Raw genomic sequence first — 17,959 nt, 5'->3', positions numbered from 1 at the left:
GCGTTGATGCCTACCACACCAAACCATTTCGCAACGCATTCGCAAGGGTAACGGGAGACAAAGGCCTGATTTCCCTTTTTTCCCATAGTGCCCAGAAAGGGGATGAATAACGCTAAAACTACGGGAGCATTGCGCAACGTGCTCCCATAGAAATGAATGGCGTCTGGAAGAACATCGCGCTATCACATTATTGTGCAATTTTGGTGGCGCAAACATTGCACGATAGGCAGGAAAAATCGCCAAAAACTCGCGTCTGATAAACTCCAGGAAGTGAACAAAATTGGCCGCTTTTTACTTTTGGGAAAATCCATCCAATCTTCCCTGAGGCTGACCCTCCTCCAAGTGGCTTACCTTTCCAGGCCGCCCAGGCTGACTGCTCTCTCCAGGGGCAGCAGCTCCTTGTGGGCCAAGGCAATGACCCGGAAGCCCTGCGAGGTGAAGGGCCTCAGCTCCACTTTGAAATTCGGGGGAACTATGGGAGGAAAACAGTCCGGGTCAGAGACACATGGGTCAATGGAGTCAATGGAGAAGTCTAAGGCAGCCTCAGCAAGGCTTTCAATATCAGGAGGAGATGGAGGACAGGCGCAGATGCCGCAGGAATGGCGCATACAGGACAATACGGCAGCCATATGGAAGCATCTGGCTCCTTTGGTGAGCAGCACACTGTCTCTCTCTGGAGGGTTCCCTGGGTTGCCACCAAGTGCTCCTCATCTTCTAGGAAGGCTTCTCAGCCTTTGGGCTAAAACCATGTAGTCTGCAAATGTCTTGGCAAAGGGAAAGTCTGCATTTCGGATAGAGAACTATCCTGCACAGAGTTAAACTTTGGCCATAGTGCCAGAAGCAGAATGCCTTATAGCAATTTTTGGTGAGCAAATTGCAAGGGTCTCATCCCAGACCTATCCTGCATCTGGGCAACTGGTTGGCCATTATAGAAAGCGGATGCTGGGCCAGACTGGGATGCTTCACTTTAGTCCAGCAGTTCTCAACCTGTGGGTCATGACCTCTTTGGGGGTCCAATGACCCTTTCACCGGGGTCACCTAAGACCATCCGATGGTCTTGGGAACTGAGACAAAAATAATTTTATGGTTGGGGGTCACCATAACGTGAGGAACTATATTAAAGGGTTGCAGCATTAGGAAGGTTGAGAACCACTGCTTTAGTCCAATGCAGCTCCCATGATATTCTTGGTTATTTTTAGTTTTTGCTGATGGCGATGCCTGTGTTTCCCATTATGGGCAGAGCTGGAGTATATCTGACTGGGAATGGGGTCAAGCGTCCTCCCGGGCTTTGGCCAGGCGCATGTGTGTGTGTGTGGGGGGGTCAGGATGGACATTCAGCTCCTACCGGTCATTGGCTGGCAAAGGCTGGCCACCACCTCTGGGGCTCCCTTCATGTAGAGATGGCAGGCGTCCTCCTCCTCCTTCTTCCCCAGTTCTTGGGTGATGACCGACATCCGCAGCAGAGAAGAAGAGAAGGGGAACTGGCGCAGGATGGCCATGCCTTCCAGGGGGGCCTGTGGGGAGGGAGAAAGAGACAGGACCTCCAGCTGGACATCTCTGTCCAAGCGGATGGCATCGCTGGACAGACTGACCCCAAGGGGTTCCGACTGCTGGTTCTGTGAGGGGCTTGGGCTGCCATTTCATGAGGCAAGACGGACCAACTAAACTGTTTGGAAGTCGCTTTTCTCTTGGAGTATCCCTCGGCTCTACATGAGAAGCATCCTGTGGCTACTTGCCCCTGTTCACACAACAATCTGCTTTCCAGCCAGGAAAAAGTCATTCTCCCATCTACTTCCACATTCACAGCCAAAGCCAAGAGGAGGCAAAGAAAGGACCTGTGTCCAGCTCCCAGGTGTCCAGTTTTGACCATGAGGGGTCTAAGGGCAAAGGGAGATTCGGAGCTCACCTGGGAAGCAGCAGGTCCTGGCTTCACAACAGCAACGCATGCCTCTGGCGCACCTGTGCACCTCTCCTCTTCCAGCTCCTGTCGGGTGGAAGGACACACAAGACCACTTGAACTGCAGAGCTGGCATCATCAAGCAAGGAAAACAAGCATTTACCTTCACTAAATGTCAAAGGATTTGGGGAAATGATCTAAAAATGGCTTTATTGTTGGCATTTAACACCAGAAATAAAATTACTAAAATATACAAAAGTAATAATTGCTGGAAATGCTGAAAGGAGAAAGGATCCAGGATCCACAGTTGCTGCTTATGCTCCGGAATGGAGGCATTCTGGAGGAACATCCGTTCGAAGATCTGGAGGATGCTGAAAGTCAGCTACAAAAACCTCCCCAGAAGTCTATCTTCTGAATGTGGCCGATGACTTAAGGAATGCTCAAGCAAAGGAAAGATGGAGACAAATATTGTCCATGACTTCCACTGCAAGAATAAATCTGGCCAGGAAATGGAAAGACACACCAAACACAGAGGAAGGGCAGATGGACCTTTTGGAAATTATCAAAAGGGATAAACTAACACAAGTAATGAGCAAAAAACCCTTAGAAAAAGTAGAACAAGAATGAGAAACCCTCATCAATTATTGTAAGAATAAATAGGTTTTGGGGAAAGGATGGTTATTCTGTCAAATGCAGCAATAAGAAATCCTGAAACTCGCCAATAAACTTAAGTAAGCGAGAATTACTGAAGAAAGAGAGAAAAGATATCTTTTAGAAAGAAGTAGTGAAGCATAAAAGAAAAGGAGGAAGAAAAGGGAAAGCCCTTTCATATAAGCAAGCAGAATACTTAGGGAATTTAATTTTGTTGAAAGCTGACATATATGTATATTTACATTTTCTGTATGTTATGGAAAAATAAATGAATTAATAATTTTTTTAAAAGGACGTTCCTAGGAATTCTTCTGAACTCAGTTGTGTGTGAGATTTGCACAAAGTGCATGATGTGAATGGCCCTGGGTTCAAAACCCAGGTTCTGGGAAAGCTCTTTCTTTGGGGTTCCCATTCAGGAGAATTACCTACTGTAGATGAACGGCTATTTAAACTTAATGGGATGTTAGAGACGGATCGACTAATGATTTTACTAAATCAGGAGATGCTGATAAGGCTAATGAAGAGAGGTCTCCAGTCCAAGTAGATTGTAAGAAAAGATGGCAATAAGTAGGCAAGCAAATACAGAAATGGAATGAGAGTTCAGATTCACTGTGTATGGAACGGTGTATGGGGAAAAGGATACTAACGAGGGATACGTTGATCAGACGGAAATCAAATAAGACTAATATGTAACAACAGTAAAAAGCAAGGCATTTAATATAGCAGGAACAAAGGAAGTTTGCAATGTAAAGAATTATACACAGCTTTGTAATAATAATAATTTCAATACGATGAAATAATGTTTTAATGTTTTGTTTTAATAAAAATTTATTTTAAAAAGGGGGGTGTGCCACTTCTGGCCTCGAGATTTTTGAGGATGGAGGCCAAATGCTAGCTTTGCAGAATGAATGAAATGGTGTTAACTGCCACGGAATAAGAGGAGCTGTAGTTTTGTGAGCTATTTAGCCTTCTTTGCCAGAGAGCTCTGCTGAGGCTAGAATTAACTGATTGGTTGATTTCATTTGCACCCCACCTTTCTCCCAGAAGGGACCCAGAAGATGGAGCCGGGGCAGTTCAATCCAAGTCAAATTCTGCATTGAGTCTCAGACCCAGACTCCTGAAAGAATGGTCTTTAAACCATCCGTTGAACACAAATATTCGGAGGGGGTGATTTGGCAGGCGGTTTTTAATTTGAACCTTTACATGGCTTCTGATAAACATTTGCCTGAAACACTTCTCTCAAAGGTTGTCATCTTGAGATGATGATGACCATCACCATCATCATTTATTTACAGAGCACCACTAATGTACATGTTGTTTTACAAGTAAACCAGTCTAAAATATATGTACGCACAAAGAAGGAAGGAAAGAAGGAGGGAAGGATATATAAAATATCAAATTATATCATACAATTGTAAAACCAATTATCCAGAAAATATACAATATGATCTCAAAGTCAGGGGTGCTTTGATGCTGAGGTCCTGCATGGCACAATGGGGCTAAACTGGATGGCCCTTGTGGTCTCTTCCAACTCTATGGTTCTATGACTCTGTGACATAAAGGAAAATGGACAAATGCATAGGATCAAAATATCTAGGAACATGATTCTAGGACTCTCAGAGATAGCAGAAGAGGTCTCTTTATGGAGAGGCAGTTGAAGGAGGGCAACCAAAGAGGACTCACCCATCCGCTTCCCTCAAACATCTTGAGGTCCATGGGGTCCCCCTGAATCTTCCCGTCCAAAAGCAGGAGTGAATGGCAGGTGGCCATGGCCTGGCACAGCGGTCCCCAGGGCAAAGGGCGGCCGGAGAAGCGGTGGACCGGCTGGAAACTGAGGCAAAGGCCAGAATTAGGTTTTGGACCCTGACCCAAGGAGAGGCATTGCCAGATGGCATCCCTACTCTGGACCCAATATGGCACCAGTCTTTACACTGTAGAGGAACAATGAGGTTCCTTAGAAGTCTAAGACTGAAGGAAAGCTCTCTCGGGATCAAACATTTGCCCCACAAGTTCAAGTCTAGACTGGGCAAAGGGCAGGGCACTGTCTTGTGCTCTACCATTTTTGTCCTTCACAAATGCAGTCCCTTAAATGGAGGATGGTGGAGTCTCCTTCTTTGGAGGCTGGATGGCCATCTGCCAAAGGGGATGCTTGGATGGCGAGTTCCTGCATGGCAGAAGAAGAATGAGACTGGACTGGATCTGGGCCCTTCTTGGGGTCTCTTCCAATTCTACGATTTTATGATTCTATGATTTTAGGTCGTAGAGCCAGCATGACATACATCTTTATCACACGGGGAAAATAGGGCAAAATTGGGGGATGTAAACAAAGATTATCCTGTGCAAAACGTGATATCACACTTGAAAACTTCACACAAAGTCACTATTAAAGAGGAAATAAACAGCAAGAAACCATTCACAGGGAAATCTGTTTACTGCCTGTTTAATAGCAATGTGTGTGAAAATCTTAAGTGCGATATCACATTTTGCACAGGATAATGGCTGCTTAAACCCCCGGTTTCCCACCAGTGATAAAGTCCATAGTAGTTTGAGCATTGGACTATGAGTCTGGAGACCAGTGTTTGAATTTCGGCTCAGCCATGTAAACCCACTGGGTCGCCTTTTGCAAGTCACATACTCTCAGCCTCAGGGGAAGGAAATGGCAAACCCCCTCTGAAGAAAAGAGGCAAGAAAGCCCCATGACAGGGTCTCCTTAGGGTCACCACAAGTCAGAAATAACTTGAAGGCACACAACAACAAACACAGATGACATTGGTGGCCAATCATCCTTACCTCTGGTTTTCACAAGGCAGGAAGCCCCAGAGGTCGAGCCCATCCTCTGTCAGAGTGCCAGTCTAGGTCCAGGAAAACAGCAAGGTTATGGTACGTTTATATATATAAGGGCCCTTGGTCCTCCATTCAATTGGGAGGGTCAAGTCAGCCCCCCAAAGCCCCCCATTATGGATGGAATTGAGGGACAGTGGCAATAAAACGGAATATAGGCAGAGGATTTGGCATTGAAACAGCCCTTTCTGGGATATAAAGTGCGTCTCACCCCTGAACTGGGCTGCTGCAGTGTAGAAGAAGCCTGCATTCTGCATGGCAGGATCTCCATAAGCTGGAGCAACTTGAAGACGCATGACAACAACAAATGGGCCAACGGGGCTGAGATGGAGAGAAAGGGGCTTGCTGCAACCAGCCATGCACCCTGCTTTTGGGGCCAAGCATCTCCCACAACATTCCCCCTGTGTCCCTACACCACCATAACCGAAGACCCTCCTGAAGAGATCCCAGTCTCTTGTGGGTCGCGCACCTTGTCGAAGCAGACCAGGTTGATCTGGCCACAGATGTTGATCCTTTGTGGGCTGATGCAAAAGACCTTCTTCTTCTTCAGCCTCCGCTGGGCATAGACAACGCCAGTGGTCAAGGCGGCCGGAATGGCCGGAGGGATGGCGATGGTCATGAGGAGGAGCGCCATCGCCACCGTGTCTCCAACAGGTTCCTAAGGAAAAGCACAAACACACCCCAGGCAGAGCATGAGGAGGGATGGAGGAAGCAGTGTGTGTCCAGTGTGTATCTCCAGGGAAAAGTGAAGGAGGATGGCACCCATTGTAGAGAGGAACAAGGTTTCTGTGGGGTTCTGGTGGCTGTGGGCAAGGAACAGGGGAGATGCAAGGGGCCATTTTGCCCCAGGGAGGGTCTGCGCGGCTGCAACATGGACCACAGAGCCATCCTTCGAGAGGCAATGAAGAGCTGGGAGTGTCAGGACCATGTTCCACATTGGCCTGGAAAATGACATGGATGTGGCCATTAGGAGGAACTGGAGCAGAGGCAGCTACAGTTCAAGTGGCAGGTGTGCATGAGTCAGCATTTGAGACATCATGGGACATCTGATGCAACATGCGCAGTAGGTGAAGTCAGTCAAGGGGTGCATCGTGGGATACAGTATGATGCAACATCCACTGGGGATGAAACCATCCAGGTTTCATTGGTGGCATGGCTGTCACATGACTTCACAGAAGACCACCTATAGAAGGGAGAAGGTGACTCTCTCCATGGTTGGGTTCTTGTGATCAGTGGCTGTTTGTATATATAGCTGTGAGTATCCAAGACGGCTGTCTGGTCTTCTGTGGGATCTTGTCAATAGCTTGCAACAAGTGATTAAAGCCCTTGCGTTCGAGAGAGCCTTGCTGTCCACCAGTGTTATTTCTTCAAGCCGGGAGCTTAAGGCTGAAGCCTGCGTGGGAGGGATTTCCCCTTGCAGCCAAAGCCTTTCCAGACCTCTCTCCAAGAGCCTTTCCGTGGATCCTGCCTGCGTGGATCCACTCTGCCAGGCGGTCGCAATGGACACAGCGCATCTCCCTAAGCCCCGACAGGGAGATGGTTTGCAACGAAGGGCTGACAGAGAGCTTGCCTATGACTAGGAGGCCATGTTGTCCTGCTCCTCCTGGTGCTACTTTTCCTCAGTTGTCTTCTTAGTCCTGCTCAGAATGGATGACGTTTTGGAGTTCCTCCAGAACAGAAGGTTGAAATGTAGGACATGTCCTGGTGTGTATGTGTGTAATGGGGTATCACAAAAGGGGTCATGTCCAGCTGGCTGAAACCCAAATGCACTATCCTCTTGCAGCTCCCACTTGGAGGGAGAGTAAGAAAAAGGACCCCTGGGTCCCTCCCTTTGGTTTGACCATTGGCACAACTAAGGTTGTGTAGTGCTGCTGGACAGAAGGACCCCCCAGTGGCCACAGTGGATGGCCAGCAGAGGGGCCTTGGCTGGCAAAGGAGGGCGGCCAGAGGGTCTCTTGGGATGGATGTAGCCCTCTGTGTAACCCTCTGAGGGATTACCTTGTGTGATTCATGTCCCTCGCACCCACTTAGTGATGTTCTTTCAACCTTCCCAGACCAAAAGCAGCAAGACCTTTCTTCCGTAAGGGGAACCATGGACTTCCCAGCCCCCAGGCAGCCATGGGGGTCGGAGGGTGACCGCTCCGTTGTGTTGCCAAAACCAACCTTGTGGCTCACGTACACACAAGCTGCGTAGATCAGCCCCAGGATCCCAACCAGAGCCAGGCAGACAATGAATTTGAAGGCCTCTTTGTAGAGCCTGAAGTTCAAGGGCTTCGGGTAAAGGATGGACCGCATCAGGTCTCCCTTGGCTGTGTTGAAACCTGTAGGAAGATGTTCAGGGAACGTGTGGTCTCTCTGGATGGACATAATTTAGTCAGGTGTGGGTAGTTGGGGGGGAAGATGAAGACCTCCCCCAGAACGGAAGGGAGGAGGGGAATCACAAATTCGGTCATCTCACCCGTTTGCAGGACTACTGCTCTGGCCGGACCGTTGCCTGACCGCCTGGTCTGGATGACCTCCGTGCCGCAGAAGAGGACGTGCCGCCGGTAGTCTTCTCCACAGTGTTTCCTCCAGGGCACAGTGTTGTCGATGTGAGGCAAGGGGGTCTTGGTCACTGGGACACTCTCCCCTATGAAAGCATTGGCACAAGGTTTGGCATAACCTATATAAGCCTGTGTTTCCCAATTCCCAGAGGCCCACCTTTGCATCCAGCAGAGTCCAGTAAAGGAGGGAAGGAACCAGCAGCCATTGTCCTCATTGTCCATGGTGGGGGTTCCATGGACAACACTCGGTCCCTCAGCCTTTCCGGTCATCTGCACAGGCCAAGGAGAGCTTCCATGGTGGAGCAAGGATGGGCAAGCTCTCACCAAGGGGACATTTCATCTCTGCCTGCCCCCCGAAAATGATTACTCCATCCCCCCCTTTCCCCTTTCCTGCTCCATTAATCACTTGAGATACAGCAATAACACCAAATCACCAACATTCATGGACCCTTATAAAGTATTCCTGCCCCCCCACTAAAAAAACCTGCCTATTTAAAACATGATATGGGGAGGGGGCCCTTATCAAGTTTGTGGTTGACTGTTCTGAGAGGGGAAGCTAACACAATGGAAAAGAGGAACAGAATTCACAAGGACTTTGAGACACTTGAAAATGGGCTGAAACTAAGAGAATGAAATTCAACAGAGACAAATGCAAAATTCTACATTTAGGCCCCAGGTATAGGATGGGGGATATGTGGCTCAGCAGTACTAGAAGTGAAAAGGACCTTGGGATTACAGTTGACCATAAGCTGAACATGAGCCAGCAATGTGATGCCACAGCAAAGACGGCAAATGCTATCTGCATTAATAGAGCCATAGTTTCCAAGCTGAAGGAAGCAATAATCTGCCTATACTCTGCCCTGGTTAAGCCTCATCTGGAGTCCTGAGTTCAGTTGTGAGCATTTCATATTAAGAAGGACAGAGACAAGTTGGAGCAGGTTCAGAGAAGGGCAATGAGGATGAGAAGAGGAATGGAGAACAAAACCTATGAGGAGAGGTTGGAAGAGCAGGGCATGTCCAGTCGGATGAAGAGAAGACTGAGAGGTACCATGATTGACCTCTTTAGATGTCTCAAGGGCTGTCCCAGAAGGAAGGACCAGGTCTCATGGTTCTAGGTTAGAGAGGAGTAGATTTTGGTTAAACATTAGGAGGAACCTGGAGGTCTTCAAAATAAGGCTGGACACCAGCTCCTGCTGCTAGGCATGCTAGTCTAGCTGGAGATCCTGCACTGAGGAGGGGGCTGGACACAATGACCTCTGGGGACGCAGTGGTCTGGTGGTGCAGTAGTCAAATGTTTGTACGGCAGCCAATCATTCACAAGCCACAAGGTTGTGAGTTCGATCCCAGCCAGGGGCTCAGGGTCGACTCAACCTGGCATCCTTCCATAGGTCCAAGTACATTATGTGCATTGATAAGTGGTGTATAGAAATGTACTTGCTATCGCTATTGCTATTGGGGGACCCTTCCAACTTTAGAATCCTATGAGGAAAGGGAGGGAAAAGCAAGCAACACAATGGCTGAAACTGGCATTTTAATACAGAGGAACAAGGGATGGTAAGGATTGAGCATGGGTCTACTGGTTGATTTCCGCTACTTGAAAGGCCAAAGAGTTCCCAAATGTTGGTCCAAACATTGATCAGAATAGAGACTGTGGTCAGGAAATCAGAAGAAGACTAGGATTTGGAAAGGGCAGCTATGAAAGAACTGGACAAGATCATAAAGCGCAAAGGTATACAGTTGAGCCCGAAGGAGCGACTCGTTGGAAAAGACCATGCTAGGAAAGGTGGAGGGATGCAGGAAGAGATGAAGCCCCCAAGCCAGATGGATGCAGTCGGTCAGGGAGGAAGATCTGGTCCTGAGGCTGCAAGAGCTGAGTGGCTGAGGACAGTCTTCTTGCCGATGCCTCACTTACCGGCCGGTCACCTTTTCTAGCATTATGCTATTTTCCAGTGAGTTGTTCCTTCCCATGATGTGGCCAATGTATGACAATCTCAACCTTATCATCTTGGCTTCCAGGGAGATTTCAGGCTCAATCTGTTCCAGGACCCATCTGTTTGTCTTATGGCCATCCCTGGTGCATCCTCAGCACTCTCCTCCAGCTCTACATCCCAAAAAAAGACTTGAGGGCAGCTAACAACAATTTGGAAAGTCTGCCCTGGTTCCAAAGAACTGTCTCAACTCTCCAAAAGGGAGCGGAAAGGAAGAAGGGCTGGCTTGCTCCTTGTAGGAAGGAAGCCCAAGCCAAGGGCACATAGGGGACAACCAATGCTTCTTCCCACCTGTGAGCATGCCCTCGTCCACCACGCAGCCTCCATCGATGAGGATGGCATCGCAGGGCAGGGAGAGCTTCTGGCCTTCCAAGAGCAGGATGTCTCCAGGGACCAAGTGGCGGGACTCCGACGTATGGCTACCTGAGGCGGGGGGAGGAAATCAATCAAGGAAATGGGTTCTTGGAGGCCCTCTGGCTCCTTTGAGCTTGGCCTCAAACACCTTGCCATCATTATCCTTCAGCTTGGAGTGCATATGTGAAAGAGGGACCATCTCCAGAAACACGATCTATCCCTTGAAATCATCAGTTGGGAGGAAATTACAGATGCAAGTAAGCACTTGATGGGCTTCCAGTAGGCTTGTAATCCGCACCTTCATCTTTCGTTAAGACCACGACGCGGACCTTGTTGTACTCCTTCACCAGGTTGTGCAGCTTGACCGATTGCTGTGGGAAACAGAAGGTGAAATGGTGACATGCTTGACCAGAGCCTCGACTCCCAAAGGTGGTTTTCCCAAGCAAGTGGGCAAGATGGGCAAGATATGGGGGCAGAAATTCAGACCCCATGGATTCATGGATTTGGTACCTTTGCTGCTGCAAGAGAGCAATGCTGTCCAGTGGCACTTTTCAAAACTAATGAAAAGAGAAAAGGGCCTGGCTCAACAGGAGGCTGTTCCCCAGTTTCTTCCCACCCCATTGAGAGACAAGAGGATGGGCTCCAAAGGCCCCTTGAGGAAAGGCTATGGGGAGCCCTTCCTTCAACTTCAGCCCTGGGGCTTCAGAGGTAATAACAGCGGAGAGAGAGGGAGCCCCTGAGCATGTGCAGAGGACATTCTCCCAAGCATGGAGCAGCCACAAACCACCAAGCAAGACGTCCTGCTTGGACTGGGGTCAGGGTGGCCAGGTGTCCTAAGTGCAAGGTACTGCAAAAAGTAGGACAAGGAGGGCATTACCAAATAAAAGCTAAAAGCACTCATAGAAATATAAATGCGTACTGGAGGACATTTTGGAATTCCTCCTGGAAAGAAGGTTGAAATGTAGGACCCATCCTGGAAAAGGAGGGTGTCTGGTCACCTTAAGTAGGGTCAGTCTATCTAAACTGATGAAATAACTGGATGTCACTTTAACTGCCACAGGTCCATCCTATGGAATCCTGGGATGTGTAGAATCATAGAATCATAGAGTTGGAAGAGAGCAAGCGACTCAGTGTAGTTTACTGAGGCGCCAGCACTCTTTGGCAGGGAAGGCTAGAGGCATGCAAAACTACAGAATCCCAGGATTCCATAGGAAGGCGCTACAGCACTTAAAGCAGTATCAAACCGTGTTATTTCTACAGTGTAGATGCACCCTGAGTCACAGAGGGAGGCCGCCTCCCGACAGAGCCATGCTTCAGTCAATGCAGGATTAAGGCTGCTCTAAATGAAGCGGAAAGATGCATGACAAGAGTTATCTCATTGATGCATCATTTTTGTAGGCTTTTAATTGCCCTGGTATCTTAAATTGTAAGCTGCTCTGAGTCTCAGATTGGGGGTGGGGGGGGGGGGGGGGGATATAAATAGATATTGTAGTCATCATCGTCATCTGCCTCCCCATCATCCTCTCTTCCTGCAGAGGGAGGTCCAGCATACCTGTCGGAGGTCGTAGACGGTGAGGCCGATGGAGAGGCCAGTCAGGACGATGATGGCAATGGAATACTCGAGGTAGCCTTGGGCCAGCCAGAGGATCAGGGTGAAGTCTTGGAAGAGGTAGAAGGGGTTCACAATCTGCCAGGAGAGGAGAAGAGGAGGCCACAGAAGGTCAGCACAGCGCACCCCAGGCTCCTTCCCTGGGACCTTTGCACAGAATCATAGAGTTGGAAGAGACTCCAACCCCCTTCTTGATGTTTTATTGTTATTCCAAACTTATTACTTCACATAAACATGAGCCATCACATATCATTCTTATCATCCCAGTCTCCCTTCCTTCCTCCTTCATCACTTCTTCCTCTCTTCCTCTCTTCCTCTCACACTCCTCCCATTCTTTTCATCCTTCCATTAACCATCCTTCTCCTCCTCCTCTTTCTCGCAATCTTGACCCTCTTCAGCCACTCCTCTCCTCCTCTCTTATCCCCATACTTTCTTCCTATTCCTTCGACTCTGCCTCTCAAGTCCTTCACACCTTCCCTACCCTTCTACGCTTACTCTTACCTTCCTAAATCTATCTATCTCTTTTCTGCCTACCTAATCTGCCTAAAACAAACCCTACCCATCCTTATACTCTAACGTCACTAAAATTCTCTCACACCTTATGGACTGCTTTCCTTCCTAACATAGATCTGTTTCAACAACGTACAGTATCTCTTTTTCCTGTTACAGTCCAACCCCCTTCTTTTGCTATGCAGGAATTCTCAATCAAAGCATCTCCACTGACAGATGACCATCCAGCCTTTACTTAAAGACCTCCGAAGAAAGAGACTCCAAGGCAGCATATTCCACTGTCAAACAGCCCTTACTGTCAGGAAGTTCCTCTTAAAGTTAAGGTGGAATCTCTTTTGCTGGAACTTCCATCCATTGCTTCATGTGCTAATCTCAGGGGCATCATAGAATCATAGAATCATAGAGGTGGAAGAGACCGCAAGGGCCATCCAGTCCAACCCCATTCTGCCATGCAGGAAATCCAAATCAAGGCATCCCCGACAGATGGCCATCCAGCCTCTGTTTAAAGACCTCCAAGGAAGGAGAGGGAGTTTGTTCCACTGTCAAACAGCCCTTACTGTCAGGAAGTTCCTCCTAATGTTAATAAAAATAATAAAATTTTTATTTGTATCCCGCCCTTCCAAGCGATCAGGGCGGCTTACAGGGTGCACCTGTTGAGGTGGAATCTCTTTTCCTGCAGCTTGCATCCATTGCTCCATTGGATCCTAGTCTCTGGAACAGCAGAAAACAAGCTTGATCCCTCCTCAATATGACATCCCTTCAAATATTTAAACAGGGCTATCATATCACCTCTTAACTTTCTCTTCTCCAGGCCAAACATACCCAGCATCTCCCTCAGTCTCTCCTCGTAGGGCTTGGGGGTTTCCAGACCCTTCTCTCAATCTGGGTCCGGGGGCTCCATCCCTCCGTTGCACTTCCTGTGAATTTCAGAGTAAGGGGATGGACGGACATCCCTAAAACCTTACTCCGCACCCCTAAAGGGCTGAGCCAGAGACTGTGGTGGCCAAGCCACCCATATTCCTGGCCCTCTAAACCCAGAAGCCGCCCAGGCAGTCAGGACAAGGCCTTGGAGGTTGACCGGCCAGCCAGGGGTCAGCGCACCCTCAGCTGCTGTGCCATCTGTCCAGCTGGCAGGTCCACACCGCCTGCTGGAGCCAAGGCTTCAAAGCCACACAAATGGCACTGTGCTGCATTGTGCAAACACAGCATTTGAGTTTCAGTTTGGTTTTGAACAGAATGGATCAAAATTTGCAGAACTGAATATGGGACTAAGGCTGCATATACACTGCAGAAATAATGTACTTTGACCTCACTTGAGGTGCCATAGCTCCATCCTACAGACACCTGGGATTTGTCATTTGGTGAGGCACCATCCCTCCTTGGCAGAGAAGGCTAAAGGCCTTGTAAAACTACAGATCCCAGGGTTCCATGGGAGATAGAGCAACAAGACTTTAGGTGGTGATAAGTTGCATTATTTCTACATTGCAGAAGACACATTCTGAGAGAGGCTTGGACTAATGCCTTCAATATGAAACTCTCCTGGAAAAGGATGAGGATTTGGCTACCTCTTTGAGAAGCAGTTTCCAGACCGGACGGACTTCGACATCCATGGTGTTGGGTCCACAAACCACCTTCCTAATGGAAAGAGATGGAAAGAGTCAATATCAATGCAGAAGAAGCAATTTGGTCGCCTACACAGTAGTGAAATGATGGAGGGATTACATTATGATGGTACTCTATAACCAGTTGGGTTGCAAAGAGACCACAAAGCCAGCTCAGAACAACGGACTTTGGCCTCTTCATGGCCTCTTCTTTGCAAAATCTCCACCAAGTCTACATTTTTCAGGTGGGCCCCATCTCAGTCTTGCTCCATATCAGAATATTTTAAGCCCTGGGCATCACCATCACATTTTGAGGAAAATACATCCAAAAAGGTTTCAACCCACCAGGTTTATCAAAGACTGACTAACATTTTTGTTCCCAGGGAGAGAAAGGGACCAGGGATCTCATTTTGGCCACTTTTCTGACCACTTCCGAGTGAAGAAAAGAAATACCTAACGTCTCTCTGTTTCCTTGTCAGCCCTTCTCCAAATTTCTGGTGCACTTCGTAGCAAGAGGTGTTGTCCTCAAGGGACCTAGAAGGTGTCGGCACAGAGAGGTGGAATGATATTTCAGGTTAAGGTTCTCCCATTTCCATCCCTCCCCACAATAGTTTCCTGCTAATGTAACGAAAAGCTCACCCAACCCTGACAAAGGCCTTTTCCAGAGTGTCCCAGGCGTAGCGGACTTTCTGCACCTGGACGCACCTCACCTGCAAGAGCAAAGCGTTATACAGAGCCATTGGGAATGGAAGGCTCTTGTGGACAACAGCAGTCCAATCTCTCTCTAATGGGTTTGATTTTATACATTAGGCATGTCATGGAGTGTTTTTTCAGTTTTGTATGTGCTTTCCTTTGTTTCTAAACTGGATAAAAAGGAATGGTGGGGGTTTAAAAAGTTATAGCTCAGTTTTGGTGATCAGTCACCCTCCTGTTTCCTATGAAGCCAGGTAGGTTTGGTGCAGATTGAGACTGTTCTCCATGATGCAGGCTCCCAAAAGTTTCCACTCAGGACCTTGAACCTGGGAGATTTGCCCAAGCCAAGAAAAGTGGGATCCTGAGGAATTTAGGCTTTTCCAGGGAGATGACCACTTGACCTCATCCAGCTCTCTGACCTCCGGCCGATCCACTGCCCTCCATTTCAATCTGTGATGAAACAAATAAACCTGGAGAAGCTTACCTTCAGGCCAGGCCTCGCAATGGCTCTGCTTATGACAGATTCCCAATCTCTGTCAAAAATACCATCCAGTTTTTCACTCTCCAAGAGACTCAGCAATTCGAGCCAAATCACCTTCTTCCTCATGTATTTTTTAAACTCATCCTAAAAGAGAAGAGATGAAGAAATGTCTGGCAGATCTTCCATAATGTCACAGGAATTGTGTGTTTCTTGAATAGGAGCCAAAGACAACGGTCCACTTTCTGGTTGTTTGGGGCTCCATGAATTTCAGCCATAATCACAAAGGCTTTGGAAAGAGGCCATTAATGCTTCAAGTGAAATTTGTCATTTTGCAAAGAACCATTTCTATCCATTCATTTTAAAGAACTTTTGTGAAAGCAGTTAGGAGATTTCAGGCTTCTCTGCTGCCTCCCTGCAATTGTCCAATTGCTCTCTGGTCCAGCAGATTCCTTACTTGTGAGGCGTGAAGACAACTGCACTCCAGAATTAAAGCCCTCTGACGCCGCTTTAACCACCATGGCTCCATCTATGGACTCCTGGGACTTGCAGTTTCTTGTGGCAGCAGAGCTCTCTGGCAGAGAAGGCTGAACGTCTCACAGAACTACAGATTCCAGAATTCCACAGCATTGAGCCATGGCAGTGGCAAACTGCATTATTTCTGTGGTGTAGATGCAGCCGTGGTCCTGCAAGGGACATGCATGACCCTCGCTATCACACCCTTGGGGACATATGCATGTAGAGAAGCCAAAGGGTATGACTGACCGTTGTCCGTAGCAAAAGGGTGTCGGCCTCCTCCAGGTCGCAGGGAGTGCAGTTTGCCCAGACGTCCCACTCTGGCTTCCAGGAGAAGAGGAGCCAGAGGCCTCCAAAGGAGAAGAAGGACCCACAAAGGCACAGAGCCCTCCGGAAACCTTGGGTCTTGTAGCCAAATATCTCCTAAGGAAGGAAAAATCCAGTGCCCCAAGGTCAGCAAGTGCTTTGTTGAGAGAGGCACCAGACCAGAGGAGCATTTGGCCATGGCCTCCCTTGGCAATCCCTGCATCTTCAACTGGTGCCAGAAGGCAAAGGCAAAGCGCTGGGCAGGAGAAACAACCATGAGCCACTTCCAATCTCTCTTGCAATCACTGCTCTCCAAACTGCCAGAGTTTATGCCTTTACAAATGCCTAGAATCTTTTCTGGAGTTAAATGCCAGGAGTATATCATCGTATAAGTCATAAACCAAAACAAACGCCTTTCCACATCATTTCCCATTGGCCCATCCAAGTATTACGGCCAAGGTTCTGTGCCCAGAGACATCATACACTCATGGATAACTCTAGAAATATAGGTTAAAAAATTGACCCCAAAAGTTCATGTAAATACTGTATCTTATTTATTATTTTAACTCTAATTTAATTTATTCATTATCTTAACTCTTATTTATAAGAAGGAACCATCACCTGGTGAAAAACAAGAGTATAATAGGTATATGAAGCACTGACCCTCCTCTACTCTCTCATCGATCTACCCAGCCTTAAGAGTAAACACAAAGAGTTATGTCTACTGGCATTTTATAAGTTCCTTGACATTGTTTTCCTTTGCTAAATCCTTTAGGTCCTTTGCTATATGCACCTAAAGTTTAACCTTCAACTTATCCACAGGTCATAGCAAAATCCTTAATTGTGACCCCAAAACTTGCCCTCGACTTATACGTGACGTCGACTTATGGTCGAGGATATACAGGATGTTCTTTTACTTGCTCATCTTCCATATCCATCCTTAATAATAACTTGTACATTTTAGCTATTAGTTTAGCATCGTTGAAAGACAATTGTAATTCGAATTCAGGTTTTATCGTCTCTAAACCAAATAGTTTCCAGTCTGTGTTCCCTATTCCCTGATTCACCTTCCAGCCGACCAGAAACACTTTCTCTTCTCTGTCTTAAGATTCAGTTTGTTTTCCCCCAAACCGAGGGACCATCGATGATGGTTTTGCACCCAAACAGCCTCCATGGAGAGTCCCAAACACACTCCAAAGGCAGGTGGTCCAGAAAGAGGACAAAATGGCCGGCCCTGGAGGCTCCTGGGAGATTTTGGAGAGTCGTTGGGAAGCAACTGCCCCAAGTTTGGCTCTTCCTTTTGCAAAAGACATCCAGCACCAGCAGCCGTCCATCCATCTGTCCGTCCACCAAAAACCCCTTGAAGAAGAGCAGAAGGTGAGAGGCAAGAGGCCAACAAAATATTTGCCCATTGAATGAAATGCATTATGGTCAGTGACCAATACAAGATTTGCCCGTAAATTTTAAACCAGGCAGAAAAACAGGGATAATTTCTAATTGGAGATTAAACTCATTCCAGCCCCAAAGGGTCCTAAGCAGAGACCAATAAGGCAGATTTGGTCATTTCAAATAAAAAAGCAAGGCAGAGACAGAGTGGCCTAGTGGTTTGAGCATTTGGACTAGGGCTCTGAAGGCCAGGGTTCAAATTCCAGCTCAGCCATGCAAACCCAATGGGTTACTTTAGGCAAGTCAGACTCTCTCAGCCTCAATGGATGGCAATGGCAAACCCCTTCTGAAGACGCTGGCCAAGAAAACCCCATGACAGGGTCACCATAAGCCAGAAATGACTTGAAGACACACAACAACAACATCAGCAGCAGCAACAAGGTGGATGTATAGAAATACCTGGAAAGTTCCCTCCTCTGGGAAGAGGTTTCCTGTGAGTGAACTGGCTGCCGCCGCTTACCATTTCGTCCTCCTTCCCTTTGCTGAGAAGGGCATGGTGGCCATCTGACGAGATTTTCTTTCCCAT

At 47.8% G+C, this 17,959-nt stretch overlaps 1 protein-coding gene across 1 annotated transcript in view; it reads right to left on the bottom strand.

The window, feature by feature from the left end:
- LOC121922818 (probable cation-transporting ATPase 13A5) overlaps window positions 1-17,959 on the bottom strand; it is a 30,691-nt gene extending 12,732 nt beyond the window's left edge. Inside the window, exons 1-17 of the mRNA XM_042452658.1 lie at window positions 17,894-17,959; window positions 15,931-16,104; window positions 15,172-15,312; window positions 14,634-14,704; window positions 14,448-14,528; window positions 13,959-14,028; window positions 11,827-11,961; window positions 10,573-10,645; window positions 10,212-10,343; window positions 7,848-8,018; window positions 7,553-7,710; window positions 5,859-6,047; window positions 5,339-5,400; window positions 4,232-4,379; window positions 1,907-1,984; window positions 1,346-1,514; window positions 352-472 (exon numbers count right to left, since the gene is read on the bottom strand). Coding sequence (XP_042308592.1) covers window positions 352-472; window positions 1,346-1,514; window positions 1,907-1,984; window positions 4,232-4,379; window positions 5,339-5,400; window positions 5,859-6,047; window positions 7,553-7,710; window positions 7,848-8,018; window positions 10,212-10,343; window positions 10,573-10,645; window positions 11,827-11,961; window positions 13,959-14,028; window positions 14,448-14,528; window positions 14,634-14,704; window positions 15,172-15,312; window positions 15,931-16,104; window positions 17,894-17,959 — 2,039 coding nt within the window. The remainder of the gene's footprint in view (window positions 1-351; window positions 473-1,345; window positions 1,515-1,906; window positions 1,985-4,231; window positions 4,380-5,338; window positions 5,401-5,858; window positions 6,048-7,552; window positions 7,711-7,847; window positions 8,019-10,211; window positions 10,344-10,572; window positions 10,646-11,826; window positions 11,962-13,958; window positions 14,029-14,447; window positions 14,529-14,633; window positions 14,705-15,171; window positions 15,313-15,930; window positions 16,105-17,893) is intronic.

Source organism: Sceloporus undulatus, chromosome 2 (assembly GCF_019175285.1).
Source record: "Sceloporus undulatus isolate JIND9_A2432 ecotype Alabama chromosome 2, SceUnd_v1.1, whole genome shotgun sequence".
Taxonomy (NCBI): Eukaryota; Metazoa; Chordata; class Lepidosauria; order Squamata; family Phrynosomatidae; genus Sceloporus; species Sceloporus undulatus.
This window is presented reverse-complemented; position numbering and strand designations above follow the sequence as displayed.